General features: G+C 41.7%; 1 protein-coding gene across 1 annotated transcript; it reads right to left on the reverse strand.

Annotated features, from left to right (window-relative positions):
* Nucleotides 1-12,371: 12,371 nt before the first annotated feature.
* On the reverse strand, nucleotides 12,372-17,746 carry riox2 (ribosomal oxygenase 2; the record flags this gene model as incomplete). Its single annotated transcript, XM_079214149.1, has 9 exons — nucleotides 12,372-12,524; nucleotides 13,341-13,451; nucleotides 13,532-13,620; nucleotides 13,747-13,912; nucleotides 14,446-14,548; nucleotides 15,458-15,561; nucleotides 15,680-15,808; nucleotides 16,204-16,323; nucleotides 17,306-17,746. 9 exons carry the CDS (start codon nucleotides 17,744-17,746, stop codon nucleotides 12,372-12,374), a joined length of 1,416 nt encoding a protein of 471 aa, XP_079070275.1.
* Nucleotides 17,747-27,124: the final 9,378 nt, after the last annotated feature.

Consider the following 27,124-nt stretch of genomic DNA (forward strand, 5'->3'; position numbering starts at 1 on the left):
CGTCTCAAAAACCGGGACACTGGAGGAGAGTGCCGGAAAGTCTTCCTGCTTGTATTGTTGTTGCGGTGAAGAGGCTGCGTTTGCAGACGCGCTCCCCCGGTGTTCCCCGGTTTGCGTTGTGGGGCTGTCGGTATTTGCTGCTGCGCCGACAGCCCAGGTATTCTCCTCCTCTGACTCCTCCGGTGCCTCTTGATTACTTGTGCCTCGACAAGACAGGTTGGCCTGCTTTTTAAAGCTCTGGAAGTCACATGGTACAGTCACCTTTGAGGAATGGTGCACTCTCTCTCCTTCTCCAGGTTTATGGGCGCCCTCCAGGCACTGTCACCTCCTCCTCTGACTCTCCCTCACATCCCTTGCAGGCTCTAACAGAGGAGTTTCAACATTTCTTGTCAGTGTAAAACGCAGGCAAAACATACTAATTATTTGGATAGCAATTAAGTTGACACTTCCTTTAACACCTTTTTGGAGGATTTGATACTGTTTTCGGCTCCCATAATCCCCGACTCCAGTTGCGTGTTTTTACTTGAGACTTTCCATGAAGCTGTGGAGGTCTGAACAGCCAAGTACAGTCACGTGACCCGATCCCTGTCATTACAAATGAACCCTGTATTGTGCCAAGATTATTTCTTTCTCTGCACACTACCTACTTTCCAACCATTGGGGCTCCATGACTATTAGTTTCTGGGACATTTTGGACAAATTGCGCATTTATCCAAGTGGCCCAATCTGTTATCCACGTTTCCCCTTTTCTCAGGTCTGGGAAGAGAGGAACCTTCTTATCTAGCGCAGGCTAGATTTGTCCCAGCAATTAGTTGTCTCTGGAGTGGCGATCCTCCGCTCGCTCTGTATCTCACCGCTCAGGCTTAGGGGCCATGTAATTTAGAGTAGCTTCCCTGGAACCTAACCCCATAAATCAGGACCGAGCAGCACCCGAGGACAAGAGCAGAGCGAGCCCTAGACTTCAAAGAGAGGGAAAAAACAAGGCCAAATATCTCACAATTGGAACCTGCAATTGTTGCTGGTGAGGCTATCGCTCTTTTATAACCTTATGCTCTTGAAGATGTGGTTACAATTTGATGACATTTAAAACAGTGACAACACAAACATATGTATTAATAACCCTGCAAGGTACACCTCCCTCCTACAGAAGAGAAACAGATTGTTTCTATTGTGTTTGGTTTACACCTCTAACATCCACCTGAAAGATCTGCGTGTCAGATACCGGAGTGGACAGTGAAAGGTGAAGGCACTGGAACGTAGCTGGCCTCTGACCAAGTGCACAGATCAGGTCACTAAAGGGTGACTAAAAGGCCCTCAGACACTGAACTGGGGGTCGTTGACAAGCATTGCTTCCTTCCTGTCCTCTTCTTTTTATTGGGCGCTTTGCAGCTCTGAGACGCCAACCTTTAAAACAATTACAGCCCAGAGTTTCAGCTCTGAAAGCACAACTGTTGATTTGAGGCGGGAAAGTTCGGTCTCCCCTTTTCACCGTTGTGTCCGTGTTATCCGGATGAATTGGATTTGGATTATTCAGTAATGACGTAGTTTTTATTGACATATAGTCAAGAGCTGAGCTGATGTTTGGATGGCGCCTGAGGTTTTTGCACGATTTAATTTGCCACAGAAATTGCAAAATGAACATATTTGTTTTCTATGCACAGATCATTTCTTGACATTGAAGACATGGACTCCAAAGTTGCTCATCAGTCAACCTTGCCTTCCACACTGAGCTCACGTCTTCTCCATTTGAATCTAACCTGATGGTATTAGATAAAGTCAGCATTATTTAGAACGGTAGTGAATGTTCACAAGCTCTAATTCAAACCTGAATGTTACGTGAACAATCCAAGCCGCAGTTTTGTGATTGTGATTTTGTTTTGTGTTTATCAAATATTTCTCACTGACACAATGAATACTTCAATAACGTCAACTTAAAAAAGCATGCAAGAGTCAAAACTTGAGATATTTGGCTATTCACTGTGTAGCGTCCTACTGTGGCTAAAGACGCAAAGACCATCAAACACAATGATGATGTCTGAGCATTTGTGTCTTTGTTTTTGGTCCAGATCCCGCAAAGTAACCACTTCAACCACACTGTACTTACCACACCTTTAAATAACCCTGCTGATCCTCTGCATACCTGTATTGCTAAAACTGTTTGAAATGTTCAGCCCATGCGGCTCAGCTCCAAGAAGTGTGTATAGGGCTTTATCACTCGCTGTGATTTATGGCTTCACAAACATGTCAGATTTACTGCTGTGGTGTAAAGAGCATGAAGACTACAGCCTCGGACTCTCCCCGTCCATTCATTTTTGACAGGTGACAAGACACCAGTAATTATCAGCCGCCAGGAATAAATCACAAGATTTTATCACGCGACTCGCCATGCCCTCTATAGAATAACCATTTTCAAGCAAAGGGACCAACGCCACTGAACCTTAGATTTGTAAATCTCCTGCCCAAGCCCCCATAATGACTGGTTGTTAGCCGGTTGTTATTAGAGGTCTGTGTGCCAAACGTTATAGATGTATATTTCCAAAGGGGTAGTTAGGGGTAATAAGTGAGTAAAGTCCAGGTTCGCTAACCTTGGCTTTGCTGTGGTATGTTAATGCATGTTTTTGGTGTCTGCCATGGAATTTTCTCACCTCAATAAAAGTCTCCAGTCAAAAATAAAAAATAAAAAGGCTTGCGGTTATCTCTGCCCCCTCCACTATCTGTCACACCAACAATCCCCGAGGATAATGTCTGTAAAAATCAATGTTATCAACTGCAAACTGACAATCTATGGGCATTTCATTGCAGTTATTTCATGTGTCATCTAATCTCTTTTATTGCAAAAACACTGTGTTGCTTCCTCGGTCAAGGGAGGAAATGAAAATTTGTGTTCGTACCAGAAATGCCCATGACATCATCCCAATTCTTTGCTACGCATGTTGACTTAATTGTTGGTGCAAAGATAACTCATTGAATGCAGTTTATGTTATTTATTATTATTGCACATTTTTAAAGGGCCTTTTTTTTTCCTGAGTTTTCAAATGGAAACGCTGTCTCAGCACAGTAAGATAATCAATACAGTGCAGCAGGGATGACGTATTTTTGGAGGCCAACCAGGAAGTTAGCGTCACACTGGTTCCCTCCACAAAGGGCCAATGGGATTTTTCCATCGGATTTTGGATCTTTGCAGAAAATAATTTCCGTGGCAAACAAACATTTGTGATACATACACGTTTTATTCAGCAAGTGCAAACATGAACACAACGAGGCTGCAAAGGAGGACGAGTTAAATTAAAATATCTGAAGCTTGTGTTAACCACACACCTTACTAAGCAACAACACATTCAAAACAATAAACAACTTTGTCAGGAGAGAACTAGAAGTGAGAAATCAGGGATTCAAGGACAATTTATTGTCATTAAGCAACACAGGGTTGCACAACAAAATTGTCCGTTTTCTACAAAACAGTGAAACTGATCAGAAGGATTCATTTCCAGTTTTAGAATGAATTCCTGCAGAACTCTATTTGTGAATGATGTGAACGCTACTAGCTGATCAACGTTAGCCCAAATAATGCAGAGGATTGGTGGTTTGTATGTGCTCCCATGTTCTTTGAGGTTAAATTACTGTTTTTAGAAATGGAGTTTTACAAACAGCAGAAAGGGCTGTGACAGGGTGAGACAGAGTGGCTGTGGACAATCACTGTTTAGCCGCCTGAAAAAAGGCCCACCGAAAACAAATCGATATCAGTTTAAGTGCATGCTATATTTAGAGCGTTTTCACCACTTTACCTTGCTGTCAGAAAGCCTTTGTTATCAAACCCCACAGGAACTTCACCAGCACAACGCGGGATGTGCCTCCATCTGTGAGGTCGATTGTGACTTTCATATCAGAACTAACGCAGCTCATTGCTCAGCTTCCATGCTGGTACTCCCGTCTGCTTTGACAGAAAGGATGTATATATACTGTATATGGAGCAGCCTCATCTTGCAGAAACCTACGTCAGGTTACACGTTGAGAAGGGTTCGGGAATATAGAATATTGACACTAATATAGTTTAATTTAAATTAATTTAAATACTTAAAGAACACCACTGTGAAGCTACAAGATGATAACAAATACAGCAAAAGTCAGGTTACGAGCCACTACTACCTTCGGTCAGTGTCCCCGTTAGCTCCCCGCTGTAGCCAGCTGGGGCTCCTGCTAGCGCCCCGCTACTTCCCCGCTAGCTCCCCGACAACCACCGAAGGTAGCAGGACCAGCCCCGGCTCGACACCTGACTCGGGCAGAGGGGACACGAGCAGTAGCAGCAGCAGCGGGGAGCTAGTAGCAGCGCTAGCTAGCACTGCTCCTAGCTTGCGGAGGTAGGAGCGGCTTGTAACCCGACTTTTATGGTAGTAATATAATGGAGTAAGCTAAAGTAGCAATACAACTCAGTAAAAATACTAAATTTTTCAGAAAATGGTACTCATCAAAGTAAAAGTACTTGTTGGGCAGACTGGGCATTTCAGACGGTTGTATTAGGATATACCGCACAACATATGTACTATTATTACTAACACTTGAGCCACACTTTAATGTCACAACTCGTTGAGGCGCTGCTCATTAGAATAATTTTCTTTACTGCTGGGAACTTGAGTCCATCATATTTTCTAAATCAATATATGTTTTTCAAAATCATAATCTTGGTTTGCGTTAAGTAACCGTTGCTGTTGAATACATAAATATGCCTCTGAAGTGTACAAGCACCTCAAGTTTGTACTTGAGCACTCAGATGCTCCACTTGATAAAATGCACTTACATACTTTCTGCCTCTCATCAAATGGCAGAATGAGCATTTATTCCCGGCACTAGAGTGCTCACTGAGCCGGAGACCTCCAGGAGCTCAGGACTCATCCATGTACACATACACACACACACACACACACACACACACACACCACGGTGAGAGAGTGTCTACGTCTGCGATCGCGTCCAGCTTGTTAAAAACAAAACGTCTAAACAGGGCCCCCGCCAACACGACAATTGTGAATCACTGCGTCTGAAATTACTGGCAATTACGCGAAGCCGCTGCTGCGACGCCTCTGAGTGCGCACGCAGCTATAAAAGCTCCGCCGCCGGGTTGGAACAGCGCCTCGGGTATTTCAGCTCAAACATTGAAAGTGTTATTCACAGAGTATCTGTCACAGTGTTGGCTATTAATCATAGAGGTGTAGCTTATTCTGCAGCATTAGAGATGTTTCCAGTGGCTTAGTGATTTATAGAGGGGGGGGATTAGTAAAGTTGGCGGTTGCTTATAAAGAATATTGTGGATATTGTGATCCAGGCCAATGAATGCCGTCATCCCGTTTAATAAAGCAGTTAATCATACAGGATGCACGTCGCTGGCGAATCACACATTAGATTATCTTTCTGATTAATTCCATGACAGATCGACTATTTATTAATCAAGTTAATAACTGGTATTGTGTAAATATCTGATTTGGTTCACGTGTTTGTTGGATTTTTTAACCCTGCTTTATTGCAATGGTAACCAGTTGATTAATGAGGCCTGGTTGTGTCAGTGGACTCGTAAAGGAAAGCTGGTTGCCATAGAGAGAGAGAGAAAAACAGCACATTTCATGTTTGGGTCACTAAAGAAATCCTGCACTCTCTAATTTAGTCATTACTGCAGCCTCCTTCCTCGTGATTTATACCTGAACAAACCATGCAAATCTGTCAGTACTGATGTCATGACATGTCTAACAGTTTCCTCCACATAGGAATGTCAGCGCACTTCCTCCCCTGTCCTAAATTCTTGAATCACGATATGAATCATTTGTTTTTGAAGGAGAGTATTTACGGCATTGTTGTCAGGCATTAAACTGTGGAAACCGGGTTTCATTTACGCGCATAATGCGGTCGATGTAAACCATTTTCTGCCGCTTTCTGAAAGCCACAAAACAAATTTATGGCGTAAAAAAAAGACCCACACCACCCCACACACCTCTTTCCACACACACAAAAAAAAGGCAGCGGTGTATATTCATAGTGCATTCCTGCCAAAGAGCAGTCAGTCATTACGCTTGGTGATCATTACAGGGTCCATTTGGAGTGTTGGAACATGTGGTCAAGGTTAACTGTCTGTAGGCTAGTTCCCACACAAACCCTCCGCCGTTAAAGTGGTGCCCTCTGACCACAGAGTGCAACACAGCAGCGCAGCAGTACTCTGCTTAAATGAGTCTAATTCGTTTACAACGCTCTTAAATGGATGTGTGCTCTCGGGCTCACGGGTTGACGGACAGGTGTCAGAAGCTGAGGTTTCATAAGTGAATGAGTGAAATGAAAGAAAAATGAAGCGTATTTCTCGAACAATAAAAAAAAAGTCTTGATCGTCACATGGTCATTCATATTTGTAGGTTGTCTTCATGTTGCCAGATAAGCGTGATCCTGGTAATGAGCCACAAAGAAACAACAAGGGAGGGAGTTATTATGGGAGAGAAGCATTAAGTGACCTACAACTTGTTCATGTAGTTCAATGAAAACGTTAGGTTTGGTGGACACAAGCTGGAAGGTTTCTGCGGTTACCAGGTAACAGCCTGATGCTTGTAGCACAAAGTTCAACCAGTGACATCATCACTCCAGGTGGAGACTGCAGATGAACCGAGAGAGTCACCAGTCAGGAAAGGCCTTCAGGATGCTACCACTAATGTTCCATTCATCTTTATTCTGGCGTAACCGGAATACAATTTTCTTTCTGTGTTGAATGAATGTGTGTTTTCACCAAATAAAGTCATGAGAATATTACAGGACAGTAGATTCTAGATCTGGGCCCAAAGCTCAAATTCACTGATGTAAATCTAAGCAGGAGACTTTGCTACAAAACTATTTAGCAGCCTTTTGCCTCGTTGGCAAGCTAATCATCGGCGCTCTGCGATGCGCTAACATTACAGTTACAGCTAATAACGTCGTCCCGACCCGCGGTATCTTCACGGCAACGTAGCGCTCGCCCTCCTGTTCCCAATTTTACAGGTTTAACGGGACGGTGTGTAGGATTTGGTGGCATCTAGTGGTGTGCTTGCAGATTGCAACCAGCGGAATACCCCTCCGCCTACTCCTTACAGGATTAATGCCATTCTCCACGCTTCAGCATCTACTGGCGGTTCAATACTACAGGTCCCAGAATGCTGTGGGCAGCAAAACAAGTGATTGTCCTTTTAGAAAAGAAGTCAGGTAACAATGGCCGTGATCTGGTTTGATGTGGCGCACACACAGTGTGAGTCTGTGAACAGATAAAGGGAAAGTAGTCGGTGTCCTCGCTGACAAGTTGAAGGAGAGCAGATCCCAGAAAGGGTCCCTGGCTGAGGCGCCATTATTAATAACCATGGAATTACAATTCACGGGTCCGCCACAAGATGCCTTCGGGCAGGAGTGTCATTTTGAATTGGAAGCTGTGTATGTGCACAGAAACAGATCCTTTTTTGCTGGTCACGACAAATATTTTATACGAAATACAGCAAAAGGTCATATATATGCCCGTGGTTGTGCAAGGTTGTGCTCACATAGGCTATTGGCAAACAACAACAACTCCTTTCAACACAACCTGATGCTTATGCACAGCCGAGGGTAAGACAGGCGCAATGCAGTCAGCAAAGATGGATGATTTAATATCCCATGGCTCCGGCTGAATCAAATCTAACTAATAATGCGTCTGTAATGTGTGATGTTGTTTTCTCCGTCCTGGTGCAGCAGCTGGAGAGCCACAGGGAGGCTCAGCAGCAGCAGCTCCCCGTGAGACCAGATCTAGGACAGCAGAGCATGCTGGAAGTGAAATATTGTCTTAATACTTTGAGCACTGTTTCAGTAAGTAGAGTGTCATAAAACGTTTGTATGTCATTTGGAAGTCAAAATCAAAGTATAGTATACCTGAAAAATAAAAACCATCATGATATGCCATGTAAAAAGGCCATAAACAAATGTCATAATATAGATTGGCATAAAGAAATGTCTCAACGTTTTTTTTTTGTGGATCAATATTCAGTCCCAGCATGTGATCTGGAGATCGGCCCTGATGGCCTTCATTCAACGCAACGAAGATGTGTTGAAGTTGGCAGGAAGAGAAATAATAACAGCCAATGAGTTACATTATGATGTGTTCATTCTCTGTTTAATTAAAAAATGTATTGGGCGAATGTATATTATAAAGTTATAGTAATGTCTTCAAATGTAACCTTGTAAAATGTATTTTTAATACTAGGTCTAAGTAGCTTAAAATACATAATTAATACTACCAATTTACTATAAGAAAGTAAAAGGATGAATTTAAGAATTATCAATGTGTTACACTGACTTCGGTGAGGTCGAAAAGTGAAAATATGTTTTACGTTTTTAAGTAATAAAGATAAAGGGTTAGGGTTAAGATACTGAATTATTGATTAAGCTCAATAATGAACATGTGACATGTATATGTCATGTGCACGTTGGCGGGATGCTTCGCCTCCCAAGACTTCCCACATTTCCTTTTCTTTCAGGTACTTCTATTTCTTTGTCAGTTGAATCCATTTGGACATTTGTTTATGATGTTGGCGAGTTATTCAAACCGTCACCCCACAGTCTAACAACTTCATGTCATCGTGTAGTGTCGCCTGTCCGAAAAAGTCATAGAAACGTCATGTAAGAAAGTATTGTGGGTGGAAAAAGTCAGAACAAAGTCATAGTATAGCATGTAAAAAGCCTATAAAATGTTGAACAAAGTCATGAAAAAGTCATAGATTAGTCGGTCAGATAGTTCACCTACTGGTATCTAATTTGATAAATAAAAAAAATGTTTTTACCATGTTCATTCAGTCTAGTCTTTAAGTCACAAACATACTCAATGTTTACATGGAGACCATCACTGTCTATCAGTTTAACAAATTGGCAACCCAATAAAATTAAATACAAATAAAAAAGACATGTCAAAGTTGTTTTGACACTTGCAATGTAACCCCCCTGGTTTCATCCGACACAATCTGTACTATCAGTACAAAAAGACTAAAATGGCTGATAATATCTTTAAAAAAAACAAGAGTCTAAAAGAAAGAAATATGAAATGATATTTTGCTGTAATGGTTTCTTACTCGGCGAGTGCGTCCAGCATCGAGGTGACTGGAGCTGCTGATGAGGCTCCCTGTGGTCTCCAGCTGCCCCTCAGCGTTTCCTGGAGGACGGAGACACACACACACACACACACACACACACACACACACATCATTCAAACATAGAAATCATGTCATATGACTTTTGCAGTTTCCAGCTGTGTGCAGACCATAGTGGTTTCTTTACCTCCAGCAAGTCTGCAGGTCCTTCCATGAGCTCCTTAAAGGGACTTGAGCTTCACATGTTCTGACGAGGACGTTCTCTATGTGTAATACACTCTGACTGTTCGTCCATTACAGACTACCTTTAATTTAAACATGTTATCCTATTAGACGTTTGTGCAACTTTGACATTATTACCATAGCAACAACATCCAAACAGTTCGTCCTTGAGGCCAGTTGGACATTGGTGGCAAAACTGGGAGAAATTCTCTCCAGCCTCTCCTGAGATATCGTATTCACACCCAAGCTAAATTAGTTAGCACTCGTAATGTAAAGAATATTTACAGTGAGATCATGAGGGAATATTGATATCACTGTAAGCAGAGATGGGCAGTATTTCTATTACTTGTATTTGAAATACGTATTTCAATTACTCTTGAGTATTTTATAATTTGTATTTGATAGGGCCGACAAAAAATGGAACGTAATTTGTAACAAAATACTTTAGAGTGGAGTAATTTTGTATTTAAAATACTCAAAATACTTTCTCCACGAACCAAAAAACATTTAACTTATCAAGCTTCTTTTTGTTCGAGAGACTGTTTGCAGGAATAATAATAATAATCTGCACATGAGGCGGTTGAGACCAGAAATATTTGAAAAGTTATTTGTTCTTGAAGGCAACTAAACTGGCTACTCAGTGGTTGTGTCTCAAGAACCAAAATGGAAGGATTATTATGTCATAAAGATGTCAGTGTGAACCTGTAAGAGACACTTAACTATAATATAGAACTATGTGGCCTACCATGCCACTGGCCAATGTAAGAGAGAAAGAAGTAGACTACCAAGGTACAGCTAAAGAGAAGTAGGCTACGCACTTGTTTAGTTCACTTTTGTATTGATTTACTATTTAGCTTTTATTTGTATTTGTTTTTCTGTGCAGAACCTGACGTACAGTAATTTATATAGGCTCTTTACCTGTGTACAACTGGTTTTAATTCTATATTTTGCTTTTATAGTATATATAGGCCTAATGTGTGATGCTATTCATATGTGATGAATATGTTCTTGTTAATACAAAGCCAATTTATGTATATATATATATATATATATATATATATATATATATATATATATATATATATATATATACATAATCAATCAGGTTTATACTTGAGCTTTGCTTAGTTACACTGACATTCTGTGACTGTTCTTCCTTTTTGTGGGGTTCTCCAGAGCTTTGTGTACTACTCTATAGCAAATTGTGAGAAAACGGAAAATCCAGAAACAAATTTTCTATATTTTAAATACAAAATACATGTATTTTATTTTTGTTACATTTTCTGGCACCAGTATTTTATTTTAATACATTTATTTGAGGGGTATTTTGTATCAAAATAGATTGTGATGTACGTTTGCCCATCTCTGGCTGTAATCTTCAAGTTACAGAACTATAGAACAATGACGTTGAACTGCCGTGGCTGGAAAGCAGTTATGTTTTGGTTTATCGGTCCTTCGTGTCACACAAATGTGTAATAAGATGAGATGAAGTGATGACGTTGTAGACAGACACGGATGTAAACTGCAACTTGAGTAGTTGGTGGAGGCGTACAACCCCAAAGCGGTGATTCTTCATGTTATTTATAACCAGCAGCCGGTGCACCGCTGTGCCTACACTCCTCCAAATGTATGTCAATCCTTCAAATGTACCATATTCATCACAGGCCTACTTGGATTAGAACAGAAGAAATGAATCCCCAAGCATCAGAAACTGTTAAAATGATATTACCAGTGTCTTCCCACTGTGGCCACTAGGGGGAGCTGCATTTATCCACAATGATCAATTTCCTGTACGATTCTTTCCATCGTATCCGTCTTTGATCGTTTTGTTTAACATCTTGAACACACTGTATATCAATACCTTTCTGAGCCTAAATTCTACAACACAATACCTTCCTTGTTACGATGATACAACTAGTTCAGTAGCATTTTAAATAGATGTTAACTAAGATATAACATTTACACATTTGTATTTCGTTTTGCCAGCGGAAAATACTATTTTTAAAAGTTATGCTTTTGATAAACAGACTACAAGTCAACAAATGACATTTTATTCTGGTTAAAAATGTTTTCAGAAGCAGAAACTTCTATACTCATAATTATCCCTCAAACCACACCCCCATGTGGAGCAACAGGTATGTGTTATGTAAAGGTAAACCTCTCTCCTTACATCATAGGATGGGAAACTATTTGGTCAAGACTATGTGGTATAAGCTATGCCATGTTAGTCAAGAACATTTTTGCAAAACGGTTTTGCATTATTAATTTACTGGTGCCTTAATTTAATAATTTCTCCAAAATTGGATACATAATCACCAGAAATGTCCACGAGGTTCAAACTGAAACTGCATCATCCTGACTAGACAAAATTGAGAACTATAGCAATATTACTCATCCTGTATGCTTCAAGACAAAAGATGAATAAAATTAAGAACACATCTTATAAAGCTATATTATAACACAGACCTCCTGTTCACAGCAATCACCACTGAATTTATGTTAAACTGATGAGAAATCTAATCACAGCACGATGCCTCTCAATCATATATTACCATGCAGGTCGCGTATCAAATATCAAGGATGAATCACAACCTGTGGTGGGAGTCCCGCTGACCCCTTATGTGACTGAAAATCCACCCTGAAGGTCACGGCTCGACTGCTTTTAGAGCGCGGAGATTACAGCAACAAAGTTTGGGGAAATGAATTTAGAATAGAGCTTTGATTTAGAGTTGATTTCATAGGTGTGGATGATATTCAGTTCCAGCGCTGTAGAGGAAACATGCTTCCGTCTTGAGAGCCAGACGCTGGCGAGCGCGACTTCAACACACATCAACACGAACACTTCAGCTCTCCATCGTAAAAGCTGGTGGTGGAGCGGTACTCCATAAAGACATCTGCACTGCTGGAGGCGGGGCAGCTTTATTCAGATACAAATAAAAAAAAACACCAGACAAAGAGGAATATTTGGCAGGTATTCATACATATCAACAGATGTGGATTTAATACTTCACTTCAGTGATATGACGACGCCGTGCTGCGCTATAGCACGACCAGCAGGCTCTCGCTCCAGAGGGCCAGGACCAGACTGACTTTGGCCTCCTGGGTTGGCAGCTGGAGCTGGGCCACCGCCAGCTGCTCGGCCTGCTGGAGCTGCTGCAGCGCCTGCAGGTGGGACAGGGGGAACTGCAGGCCCTGAGAGACAAAGAAGAGGTTCTCAAACAGACAGTCATACATGCAACACATGCATCAGGGACTGCCGGTACAGCACCTACATGTGCAAGAAGGATTTGTTGAAGTTTAGCCCTTCAAAAACAACATTCTCGTCTCCCGCCTGCACCACATTTTACATTCAAAACAAGACGACCAACTGGTTTGTAATTTAGGATTAACGGGGCTCAGCAGCCGGACACGCCCCCCCGTCCCCCCAGAAACACCTCTGAATCCTTAGTAGCGCTCAGTTTCTACAGATTGATTTGATAACATCTTAGTTCTGATGCTGCGTTTCATTTTGAAAAAGAAAGTAGGGATAAGCAGCCAACTGGTGTAAGATAGCACGACGCAGTGGGGAGCTCCTGTCCGCCTCAATGTGGAGTCACCGGCCGCCACGGATTCAGACACAGTGTGAAAAAGATAAAACACAACGTAAACATCTAGTAGACGCCAAAAGTATGAACATGAAAATGAGCTTGATATTCTTGTTCTTTTTTGCAGGAGACCTGATCCCTGATGTCTATATTTATATTCATAAAGGCACACAGAAGGTAAAGAAACACAATGTGCCGGCCAGAGATACATAATGAAAGACTTGAGCCCAAAAGACTATACGTGAACATAAATAAACAAAAACAGAACACATATAAATAAACAAAACATACGTGGCAATAAAAAAGGGACACAGGGATAGTGTCGAACATTTCTTGGTGGATCATTGTGATTTAGTAAGACAAACAACAACTGAGGAGCATGAAGAGGATTGCACAGCGAGGAGAACAGCCTCCAGCAGCTTACCCTGGAGAGTTCCTGCTCCTCCTCTTCGTCACAGCTGTCACCCACCATGTGGATCTCCCTCTGGTTCTTCAAAGAGTGTAAGACAAAGACCACCAGCTCTGTGGCCTCATCCTGAAACACACACACACACACAGCTGAGCATGTCACTTACTTCAGTCTTTTCAGTTTGTCTGCATATCTGATAGACTTACTGTTTTCTCTTGCCTCGACTCCACCGTCATCACCATATGGTCTTTAAACCTCAAACACACCATATCCTCTAAGGCAGGAATCTTCCCAGCTGTGAGAGACAAACACACACACACACACACAGTTAGATGTGTGTCAGATGTGCACAAAATGGCAAAGTGAACTCTATCCAAGAGCGCGTAGTTTGCAGGCATACGAACAAGCACAAAGGGCTCACATGGTTCCAGCAGCTCCTGCGGGCCGTGCGGTGGCAGTCGGTTGGTGATGAAGTCTCTCTTCATGTGAGTGGAGCGGACGTCCCGCGTCCCGTTCTCCAGTTCGTCGGCCAGCGCTCGGAGGCCAGCGGCCAGCGTCCTGCCGGTGTCCGGGCTCTCCCCGTGGCCCTACAAACCCAGACGTGTCCAGCGTGGTGAATCATAAACGCTGATGCGGCGGTTCCTGTGCAGCGTTTGCAGGTCTGTATGTTTGTTTACCCTCTAATAATAAATACATGAACTAGAAGTCACACGACATTGCTGTAAGGCCTGAATTCTGGATCCAGTATGAACTAGAATCATCGCCTCGTGCAGTTTCAATCCATGTCTGTCGTCACTTCATCCTATTAATAATTCAAAAACCTGTTTCTGAGGTCACTCCAGGTGGACATTTGTGCTCAAAGCGTTTCTGAGCAGCTGCCTCTAACTATTATTTTGATATATCGTTGATCGCTTGTTTATTACCTTTATTTATTCATTATTAATCAGATTTGCTCAGTATTCTTTACTACACACTGAGAATAAAGTTCCACTTCTACAGCTCAGCATCTTTTTATCGTCCATTTGCCCTTGTTTAAATGTGTCGTGTGTAAGATTATTATTATTATATTATCATAATTCACTTTTCAGAGAGCGACAGACGGACAAACAAAGAGCCCTACCAGCATGAGTCCTCTGGGCATGCCCTCTCTCAGGCTGACTTCAGTCTTGCTGCGGTCGCTCAGCAAGCTGGGAAATATGTCCAACAGCAAATCTCCCCACGACCTGAGGGAGAGACGGGTAGAGAGGATGAGAGGTTAGATTATCAGAGACTGGGACACTCATCATCAGCCAACCCACTTCTTTATGGTTTGTCTTCCCCGTCTGTACACAGTCACACACTCAAAAGCAGCAGCACTCAGACACGGGGTACGGGGGAAGGACTGAGGTTTGACCACCTGACCAGACCCCTGCTGGTCCGGGTGCAGGTGGGAGTAGACGAGCCGTTACTGCACCAAATGTGCTGTTCTGTGGGAACACACGGTCACCGTTAATGGACTAATCCATTTATCGGCCCGTGCGAATGAGCCTTTATCTCTTGAGGAAGGAAAGCACTATGGAGGTGCAGTCCATGTACCAGCAGCTCGGCTCTAAAGAACACACAACAGCATCTTCCAACCCACAGAGGCCAGGGCAGTCCTGTCACGATGTCATGTGGAGTTACTCTGTATTAGGGAGGAGTGATGTATTACAGGACCCTTTAGTGATGATCCGACTAATTTTCTTATATGAAAATTAGTTTTTAAAAGCTCTGCCAGAGAGGATGATCTGTTTATGTTCCATATGCTATTGACTTTGTCCTCTGCTGTATTGATCGTAGTTCTTTTATTCAAAGCAGACAGCATCTCTTTATACTAATTATATTCTATTACTTTTGAGGCCAAACCTAGCACACCTCATCAAAGATTAGAAATAAAATACTGGGAGCGAAGACTTGGTTGGAGCTTAACGTGCAGAAGTGTGACCAAAAGCTGATTTTTTTTTTTAGGGATTTTCTTCTGTTTTATGTGCATATGTAGGTGTGTGTGTGAGTGTGTGTGTGTGTGTGTCTGATCGCTGCCAGAACGCAGGTCACTCAACACTGAATGGGCACGGCGGTACAGTGAATGCTACGTGGACGAGGAGCTCTCATACATTCTCTGGTAAGTGCTGAGAGTCAAGTGGGTGGAGTGGTCCACTCCTGCGGGGGTGCTGGCTTGATGGATGGTTCCTCTGGGAAAGTACAGAAGGTCCCCGGCCTGAGGAGGGAGGAGAGGAAGTCACTCACACGGAAAACACATTTTATATGCTGGGCGTTTGTAAAAAGCTTTGTGTATGAATGAATGAATATATATATATAGTGTTAGGGTGCTGCACCTTCAGCAGGATCTCGTGGGTCGGGCTGCCCATCCTCTCCTCTGACTCCAGGCTGTACTCTGCTGCCAGAGGAACAGTGGGGGCGTAGAGGCGCCAACGTTTCTGCCCCTCCAGCTGCAGGATGAATACCTGGGAGAGGAGCACCACATCAGCATGATCACCAAAACACATCTTCCTGAGACCTCTGTGCACAAACTGCAGGCACAGCGAGGACTTCATGCCCCTGCAGCCTCGTGGCACTCGAGTCAGGTGGAGTCTCTTACTGCTGCGACTTGGAGTGGACCTCCTTGCTGCGTTGCTCATTCATTTGTATCCCCCTACGCTTATTAGACAGCTATAAGAACTAGCTACTAACACACTCTGGCGTTGCTCAAGTTCACTCAAGCAAATGGTTGCAGTCCTTTAAGAAAGCTCGAGTCTGACTGAGTGATTAAAGGGTGGAGTCATGGACCTTTTGTGGACTACGGGTGTTATAAATAAGAGGAGGCTTTGGAATGAGTCCCGCGGCGGGTTGAGTGGCGTACCTCGACGTCATCGTAGTGCGGCGGAAGGCCCTGGGACTCCTGTGGTGTGATGTAGACGTTCGAGCCCACCAAGCCTCCGAAGAAACACTCCAGCTTCTCCTGGATCCTCCACAGCTCGTCCTGACCACGCAGGGAAACTACATTCAATTCAATTCAGTATATTTTGTATAGCCCAAAATCACAAATTAGCCTTGGAGGGCTTTACACACACGACATCCCTGTCCCAGGACCTTACATCGGATCAGGAAAAACTCCCCAAAAGAAGATAGTAAAAACCCTTTCACAGGGAAAAAAAGGAAGAAACCTGAGGGAGAGCAACAGAGGAGGATCCCTCTCCCCGGATGGACAGAAGCAATAGATGTCATGTGACCAGAATGAAGAACGTAACACAGTTACAGAACATTACATGAATATGACAGAAAGTATTCATATAATGAGCCACGATCCATGAAGCAGAAAAGACATGGGAGATTCCTTTCATCCTTTCATGCGTTATACACACTGACGCTCAAACCTTATGTTTACTTTTTATTTCCTTCAATAATATCTATTTTAACATAGATTTGAACACCAAATGTGTTAGTAATATTTGAAATATTTGTGTCCCAAAAAGTAGCAATTGTTATAATATAATAAATGTTTAGTTGATGTTGGAAAAACTGTTTTCTTACCGCAAATATCCTTTTTCCTCCAATCCAGAGAAACACAAGTTACTCTCGATCATTAAGGAGCCACTACGGTGCATTTGGGCTCTAAGTATTTTGGGAATCTGTTTCCTTTGGGCCCTCTGCATTCTGCTCAGTGGGCCTCTTCTCCGGAGGTTTAAACTGGGATTAATCATCTGATATTCTAATAGTGCTAACCTTCTATTTGCTTTGATAAAGCAACACGCTGCCTGTTTATTGCAGCTTGTTATGAACACTGAAACAGGAAGCTGTTCCTATTTAAGAGCTCACATTTCGATGCTAAGCTTCCGGTTTCTTTTACCAATTCCTATTTAACTGTCTCTTTCACCCAAAAGCACTGTACACTGTTATTTTTTTCTCCATATACAAAATAACATCTATTTGTAAAGAGGACTTTCTCCAACTTCCTCTCTCACCTTGAACCTCTGCGGCTGGTGGAACTGGATGGTGGCCTTGTTCTGGACGAAGCTCTTGTTGAGCGCGCCGCTCTTGACTCGCCCCTGCTTGTTGAGCACCTTCTTCTTGCCGTTGATGCAGCGCACGACGTTGACGTCCCTGCAGTACTCCAGGTCCTCGGAGCACAGGCTCGGCAGGTCGGCCAGCTGGAACAGGGACTGGTAGTAGGAGGCCGTGTCGGGGTCGGACCTCTGCAGGTGCAGGGGCTTCTTTTCCCAGTACTCGCTGAAGAACTGCTCCGTCCCCATGGGCTGGATGAGGCTCTCGAACAGGCGGGCCGGGCTGTCGAAGCACAGGGGCGATTGGGTGTCCATGTGCGTTACCTTGCTCTGTTTGGGAGGGGGCTGCTCGTCAACGCTGCTCCCTCTCTTTGCAGTCTTGGCTTTGCTTTTCTTTGGCATTGTGATCTGAAAAAAAAGGAGACAGAATTCAGAGAGCATTATCGGGGGGGGATGCTGAACCCGAAATCCGGCTGAATCTCGGAGGTACTGGAGAAACTATTTGCCATGCGGCTACTTCTGCTACTGGCGGGCCACAATGTATCGGGTTTGGTGCATTCCTTTTACAAATAAACATCTTAAAAACATTTGCCCCTGGACAGGGCATCTGCCACTCCATCGTTCTAGCCAGAGGTTTGCTTGACTTCAATCTTAAAGGTCGACTCATCTGCGTGAAGGGGTTTTCTAATGGAGACGCCCACTCAAGCATCCACATAGGTTCAATAAAGGTATGAATAATGTGAACACGAGCCAACGTTAGCTGTGCTAAGTTTACAAATAACTGAAAGAGTTACTTTAGATGTGTTTTAAGGGGGGTTGTATGTATGCACGTCTGTGTTCTGCGAGTCTTGTGGTTTTGAAGAGAGCGATACAACAATACTGACCTCATTTCAAACAGTCTTGTCCCCATTTACGAGGGGATGTATAGGCTCCACGTTGAAAAATGCATTCGTTACCCTTTAACAAAACTCTTGTTTACAAAAGTTTCCCCCAGACTAGCATTTCTCTTCAGATGCTTTAGGATCAATAGTCTGGTCTCACTTTGGTTTGATGGAGCAACACTCACATATTATGCAACATTCATCCATGTTAACATACACAAACTGTGTTCTCAAATGTTATGTGTGTATATATATATATATATATATATATATATATATATATATATATATATATATATATATATATATATAGCCATGTGCAGGCTTTATACAGTTAATTATGTTACTGTTTGATGGACAAATAGAACAGCCAATTAGAGGTGCTCAAGCTGAAGTTGACATGTGGCAATAAAGTTTTACTTATAACAGAGTTCCACTGAAACTGAAGTGATGCCCCACGTTGTCTTATTCCTCCATTATTATACACGCTATACAATCTATATCTGCTAACAATCTAGGCTAAAAAAGCTGTCACATCGGCTCTACTAAAATTAATTAACATTTAGAAAACGGTGTCATCAGCACAGACATATATTCTGTGACTACTTTAGCTTGACTTGTGACGTTGCTATGCTTGCATATACAAACTCCCCCCAACTGTATAAAACTCAGTATAAAAGTGTCTGAAATGTGTTTTTTATGTCAAGGAGTACGAAAGCGCGCGGGATTATGAATCAAACCCGTGTACTTTCAGCCCAATCAAGGGGTCTCTATTTGCGACAGTGTCGCTGTTTGACGGTATTTCGCTGCTCGTGAGCAAACACGGACGTCGGCGCGCGCAGCTTTGATGTGCCGCTCTTGGCACATTACGCGCAGTGACAGTTTAGCTGCAGTTCGGTCCACATGCAGTATTTAATATGTTTCATATGTCTCACCTTTTCAACAGCAGCTGAGACGTGATGAGCACGTGAACCGAGTTGTGTGTTTCGCTAAATATGTCCGACTGGAAACTCGGCACCGGCATAGAATCTGTGAATCACCGTATGGCCGCTGGGGGGCGCTGTTAAGTGGTCACGTGCTGCGTCTTTTTGTTCCATTTACCGACTCAGGATTATGAGCTTCATTTAAAGGTGTGGGTTTCAGCTTTGAAGAAGAAGAGAAAGGCTAAGAAGGCTCACCGGAAGGTCACAATCTGTGACACTGGATGCAGTATTTGTTATGTTATTCCCAAAAATATTGTGACAATTTCTGTCAAGGGTTAAACCCAAAATTGTGACCAACTGTTCCAGGGAACTAAACACAAATATGTTATTGTAAAAATGTGTATAACAATATGGGTTCATATTTTCAGAGAGTCTCTCTCCTGGAAGGCATTGGTGTTACACTCAATTGTTGAAAAGTTAGTCAGTTACTAATTGTACAAAAATGAAAAGGGGATCTATCTATTTATCTATATGTTACAGTCACAGAGTATGTGACAATATTGATCTTTTTATGAACTGTACGATGGCTAGTTTAGAGTAAAACGTAGGGTCACAAATAACAGGAACCAGAAAACACACATCCCAAAAACATCAAAAACGTAGCTCCAGTTGGGAGAAACATCTGCTATCATTCAATCATGATAACTTTATGTCAAACTGAATTCGGGGTCAAATAGTAATTAAAAAAAGGTTAACGGTGTTACACACAAACCACTCCAACAGGATGTGAAGTAGCAAATATAAGCTCCATCTTGACCAACGACAACATGAACGTAGCATTCCTACAATGAAAAGCCAAATTAAAGAAAAGCTGATTAATAAAATGAAAACAAGTTGCACTGCAATTTTACATTAAAAAAACATGTTGTGATAACAGTAGATCATACAAGGGAGGGTGGGAATCTTTCCAAAGATGTGTGTTCAGGACAGGTGGTGTCCAACACTTTCTACTGAGACAGAAACTCTCAAGAATATTCTTTATTCACAATAAAATGTCCAAATCAGAATGTTCAATTTCAAGTTAGGACAGTTATCTATTGCCGTACATGAAAGTGCTCATAAGCCATTAAATGTCGTCAACACTTAAAAAAAAAAGAAGATAAATTGTCTTGAAACTCAAAGAGTTCAAAACTCTCAACATGAATAGACAAGAGGACACCTGCACCCCAATCAGCCTCAGCATACGGGTTCACCTGTGGCTCACCTGTGGCTCACCTGTGGCGGGGTGCCGCCACAATAAGAGCTCTTCCTGTACACTGTGTCTATCATGAGCGGTGTGATGCTGTCCTCTGCTGGAGCGTGTTTGTCTGCACTCTTCTTCACGAGGTCATGGACCTTCATGGAGCCGAACACACATGAATTATTCAAGATGTTAAAATAATGGGTTTGTCAAATCCGAGAATTACACGACAACAACTTCGACAGCTCTCATTTAGTTATGACAGAGAACACATTTAAATTCTCACTTCCTTTGGTGGATGATAATCAAACTTTCTTTGTTTTTCCTTTGCAGAGCCAGCATTGTTTACTAGTTCTTTATTAACATGTATCATTCTCTGACCAGCAACTGGAGTCCATAAACGAAAATGACTCCCATTAATGTGATCCCCTAAGCAGTCACATCATGGATACCACTGAGGCCTGACACAATGAACGCTGCTTTAGTTAAAGATGTAGCTCTGATCCTTCCCCTGACTCCTGTTTGGTGGCATGTATCCATTCTCATTACCACCCAGATCAAGTCTTACTCCTTTTCCCAAAATCTAATTCATATGGCTTCCATAAAAAACAGTTAACTTCCTTGGCACATGCTGACTCACTCATACACATGCTGCTGTTATTGAACACAGACTCTCCACCATGCAGCATGAGGCCACGGAGGATTTGTCCTATTTCAAAGGAATCACTTGGGCCTTACATGGTTTTAGCATTAAAATAAGTACAATTATCTTAATAAATGTATACATTAGATCTACTCTTGCGTCATTGACAGATTCATCTATAAATATGCACATGTTTTTCATTTTTTGTATTATTATGATTATGCTGCTGAGCCCACTCGCCTGGTGGGAGGGTCTGTTGATCGACGTTGATAATCGAAACCAACATGGCGGCCCGCTGGTGCCGCACACCCTGCAAAGGTTGATGTTAATTTAGGTTGTCACATAAGTGTGTACTTTAAATATGTTCGGTCTCACGATAAGGGAGGTCAGTAAGATGTTTAGTTCTCCGTGTTTGTTGAGTGCAGTCACCCCGCGTGTCGGACGTGTTTGTGCTGTCAATTCATAACTATATTCTTAACTATAACTTATTGTCTGGCCACAGTTTTCAAAACGTTATATCTGGTTGTTGCGCTGTCTGCATAACGAGATGCATTGTGTTACACAGTTGTATGTCGTATATCTATAACGTTAGCTAACGTTACGTCACTGCTCAAAACAATGACACAACTTATTAATTGAGTAGTTAATAAATAAAGAGAGATCTTCTTTTTTGTATTACTTATAAGTAGCAGTGGGTTTATTTAGGCTTAGTACAAAGTACTAGCAGGTAAATGTATTAGCAGAATGACCCCATATATTTATGACTCATATATTATTGGAATATGACGGATGACTATATAAACTCAGATAGAATACCTCACAATTATACTTAATACCAGAAATAGGACTTTTTTTAAGGAATGCTTTTCCTACTATAACAAGTCAAATTGTCTATTGAGTAACTGAATAAATGAGAATCCCCTCCACACACACACACACACACACACACTTGTTACTTGTTGTTACTTGTGTCACACAGTGTCAGCGACGGCACACTGTTTAAGAAGAACATTTCAAAACGGGTTGCAGACCCCTGCTCTCCAGAATCACCCTTAGGGCCCGGTCCCGGTGAAAGCATCACACAGCTTTCTCTCCGGGTTCCTGCAGAGAAGCCAAGTACTTCTGCCGGGCGTCGAAGTCGTCGGCGGGCCGGTTGTAAGCTTTCCACACCGGCTCCCCCACAAACCGCCTCATGGCTTTGGTGTAGTTCTGCAGAGGCAAACGGAGCGTCATGCACAGTGAGTATGATGTATTAATATATGAATTACATTGTTGTTCTGCTCACATATATTACATCTGGGACAATACCAGACATATGATATATACATAGTATTCTTCTTCTTAGAAAACATGTTAGAAACACATGTCATATGATAGTTTTGCTTTGAAGGGTCCCACCCTTCAAGTATTTTTTCCTGGAGTGAGGTGTGACCGTTAGGAGGCTAAATACTGCCCCCCAGTGTCCGTAGTGAGAAACTACATCTCGGTAGTATTCATTAGGATTCACTCGACTAATAACGCTCTTATCATTTGGACCTGAGCACCGACAACGTCGGAGCAGAGGATTTTTTTATTTAGTGTGAATTTTTCGTCCACTTCTTGGCACTTTACTTTCACAAAATCCTCCGAGGGAATTTTTCCTAGGAAATCAAAGTTATTTGACAAAGAGCATCTTCACATCAGAGAAGCTGACGTTTGCCATTTTTATTTTATTGTTTTTACTTGTTTTCAACAACTGTACCAACCAATCCATTATCAAAATAGTTGCCAATTGATTTCCTGTTGATCCACTAAACAATTTAAATAAATATGTTTTCTAGCTCAGTTGTTTTATTTACATGTTTCTGGTTTGAAATCCAGGATGAATGCCTTCAGAGGAGAGCTGGATTTGAAGACCAAAGCTGCTAAATCATCCCAAGCCTGGTGGAGAGGCTCCAGCACTCACACGTCCTAAAAGAACAAGGGCAAAGGCAAGAAGGCCAAATAACCCTCTGATGGTTTCTCACATGGTGCTACAGATAAACATAGCTGTTAAACATGAATGTGTTTGCATGTTGAGCAAAAAACATTATACTCCGTATGTGTGTCATTTATGCGTTGTTTTTAATAAAGTATGTACTTTTTTTAACTACTAGGTTGGACAACTGACATAATTTGTTGTTTACTTAATCTCTCTCTCAATCCCAATGTGTTGTATCACAATAAGTATTGCAGAGATGGTTGTGTAAGGTTTACAACTCATAACTGAATAGCAACAGATCACTGAAAAACATAATAAAAATAACTAATAAAGGACTGTGCAGGTAAGACAACTTTTAGATTTAATTTAGCATTTTTATTATCAATGTACCCCCTTAAACTCTTAAAAGTTTTCTCAGTTTAGAAATCAGTGAACATTTTAGAGTTTTAGAGGTTTTCTAGGTTAAAAAGTCACAGAATGTTGTCAGATTTGTTGGAAAGTCACTCGGTCAGGATTTCTCCTGTAAAATGATATTTGAGCAGCAGAATGTCGTAAATATTTCGGGGGATGTGCGGAATGTGTTAACAATTCGTGTAGCGGTTCGAAACCCGTGTTATTTTGAGCTTAGGGCACTAAAACGTCGAAGTTTAACCTTAAAATTGAAAAAACAAAATGGCGCCCGAGACATTTTTATGGAATTCTCAATACGTCATACAGCTCAGACACCAGCTGTCACGTGACCTGCAGGAGACCCTGAGATGGTTTGTTTTGACTGTTGCAACGTGACTTATTGTACAAACATCTGCTCCTTTTACTGTATCATATTAAATTCATTAATTATTTAACGTTTAACATGCTCGTTGTTGTGGTACTTTGTTTTCGGGGGACAAGAGAGGATCTGTTATAACTGCATGGGAGACGATGAGGAGACGATGAGGAGACGATGAGGAGACGATGAGGAGACGATGAGGAGACGGCTTGTCCTACTGCGAGATGGAAGATCCTGGATCCGGCTACAGGTCCAAGAGCCCACAGTGGGAGGAAGACGAAGATTCCGGAAACGGTTCCCTGTCCGAGGACGACGACGAGGATGACTATGAAGAGGAGGAAGATGATGACCCTCTCACCCAGCACCTTTATGTCTGGCAGGACTGATAAAGCACCAGACAGCCTTCCCTCGCGTCTGGCGGGGTTGGCAATAGGTAGCATCCTGCAGCAGAGGTTTTGGTTCGGAACATCCTGAAGAAGCTTCGCCCCCAGTCGTGTACTTTGGAGTTTGGACTTGGGAGTCCAGAGGACGCAGTACGGTCTTTCTGCAATTGGAACAGCAGCTTACTTGATGACGTCACAACCTCAGCTCAACCTCACCTCGTATTTCAGTTGTGTGCTGTCTCCTCTGCCATTGTTCCCTGTTGCTTGTACGAAATGCATTCTGGGATATTTGACTGTCCCAAGTACAGACCAGTCATTTATGATACAATCAAAGATTGTTCATTTTACTGTTTATTTTTAGAGTTAGGCTGAACCAGACAGATGCGGTAAAAACTACTAACGTTAAGAAAAGTCTCTTTTACTCAGGTCCTCCCTGCCGCTCCACCCCGACAAAAGCTTTAAAGTATTTAATTTGTCACATAGAATACAGTATGTTCATGTAAACTGTATGTACTGTATTTATACCGTTCATTTACTGAGTAACACAATTAAATACATGTTCAACAAACCTTCTAAATATGTCTTTATACTAGAAACAATATCATAATATTTCTGATATAACTATAACATCTGACAATGTATGACACTATATACAATAAATATTGTGCAAATTATAATTTCATATCTGTTCATTTTCATTTTGCTCAAAGGCATTACCATACCAATATTTCACATCTTAATATTAGACATTTACATCTTACATTTATTACATGCAATGTAATCTTTAAGTGAGTGTATTAACTCACTCTTGTTTACATATTTGGAGATAATATCATAATATGTTAAGTTAGAAGCAGCTGCTGAACTCCACAGCTGGATTTGAGCTGGATATCCTCGCTCTTCTGCCTAAATGAGTTCCATATGACTCAGGCTGAGATGATGATGATCATCATCATCATCATCTCAGTTCAGCTCTGACGTGGTCACCTAAACACTTTCTTCCATCATCATCATCATCATCATCATCATCATCAATTTGAAGATGATGTAATAAAGTGTGTGGGTGACTGATCAGAGCATACGTGAGATGTGGCAGAACAAGTATCTGCTGTTGGAGTTCCACTTGTAGTTTAATAACAGCCATCAGCTCACGCCGAACTCGTTGTCTCAAACTCAATAAGAGCCTCAAGTGAGGGAGGAACCATCCATCTGCAGAAATGTTTAGTCGTCTACTGCCCGTCCTCCTCCACTGTAACGTTAGCGATGCCATACGGAGTTTACTCATAACAATTGTTTAGTAAATAAAAGCTAACCGCTCAAGAAAGACTATTTGTTTTAATACAAGAATATTAAACCAAGATCAATTATCTTGTAATTGTATTTCTTTCTCACAAAATACAAAAAAGCATCAATAAGAGTATGAATAAGGAACCGAACCGATAAACAGTATTGATAAGAGTAGTAGTATCGATAAAATACGATACCCATATTACCTCAGAGGAGAATGCAAGCCGGCTTTTGGGAGGGAACTGTTCAATATTATAGTTATTCATATAGAAACTCTGCAGCTCCAACCCACAACAAACAACGTGCAAACCCGAATGAACTCCAGCTTTAAAGAAACCAGAAGTAAAGCTCAACGTAAACAGACATCTGCAGTGACCGTGTTATAACCCAGGCTCTCCACCAGGGGGCACCACGACAATACAAATGAAATGTCGTGTTTTAAGAGCTGCTGTTTTCGCCCCACAATAGGGCAAATTGGGGACTTAAAAAAAAAAAGCCAATAAATAAATGTTGTGTAACCCGGAAATGTACAATGTATAATTTAAAAAAAAAGATTCAGATTCCAAGGAGTTTCATCACAACCCACTTGTCTTCTCCCTTCATACAAAACCTGTAACCGTTTCTCGAGCAACAACAACAGTGTTGGCTTTACTCATGCTAGCATTAGCCTAGCATGCAACTGAGAACACATGGGTCGATGACTGGCGTCCAAAATGACAGAAATCGTCCTTTGTGGTGTTTGGACAGCGATATTTGACGTGTGTATTTACCTACTAAGGATATGCCACGGATAACGACATTTAGATTGTAGTCCCAATTTGCTACATAGGAGAGAAAAGAAAAGAAAAACTACATTATGTGTGGAGGGTGGAGGAGAACCTGTTCTGAGAGGAAGAAGCTGTTCTGCAACCTGAAACTGTGCCTCATCTGTTTTGGCATTGTCAGTAAAAATGTCTCCAAATGTATTAGCGATGTTTTGTACAAAGATTGTATATTATTTTATAAACATGTTATATTTGGATTTGTTAGCTATGACAGAACATTTGAGGAAAAGGCATATATTATGAATGTAGTATCATCTTTGCCAAATTTTATATTCACAAATGTAAATTTACAAACCCAAAACCTATTTTTTGTGTTTTTTTTTACAAAGAATTTGAATTATATATAAAAACTCTGAAAAGCCATGAGAGTTAATGCAGTAATAAATGTTTGTAATTACACGTGCCTTAGTGTCCTTTTCTTATTTTATATTATTTTATTTGTCTTTCTTCTTGAGTTTGTCTTTTTTTTTTTTTTTTTCTCGGTTGCCCCCCTGACTTGTTGGATTAACTGTAAATGAATGTATTTTGCCGTTTGCTGCTGTCAATTTATGAAATTGTACTTGTTTTTTGTACTTGTTAATTGTGCAATTATTGAATAAATGTCTTTGAAAAAAATAAATAAAGTCTGGTGGTTCTGCAGCTGTCATTCCAGGTGACTGTGGCAGGGTCGTCCTTCAATCAGGAGCCATGTCCGCTAGTTCCTTGTGCAAGACACTTACCCCCAAAAGTCTCCTGTAGCTGTATCTATGCTGTTTGAATGTCAGCTACTCCTGATGGACAGGTGGCACTTTGCATGGTAGCTCCTCCCATCAGTGTGTGAATGGGTGAATGACGACATGTAGCGTTAAAGAGCTTTGAGTGGTCTGAAGA

This window comes from Taurulus bubalis, assembly GCF_910589615.1.
Source record: "Taurulus bubalis genome assembly, chromosome: 2".
Lineage (NCBI taxonomy): Eukaryota > Metazoa > Chordata > Actinopteri > Perciformes > Cottidae > Taurulus > Taurulus bubalis.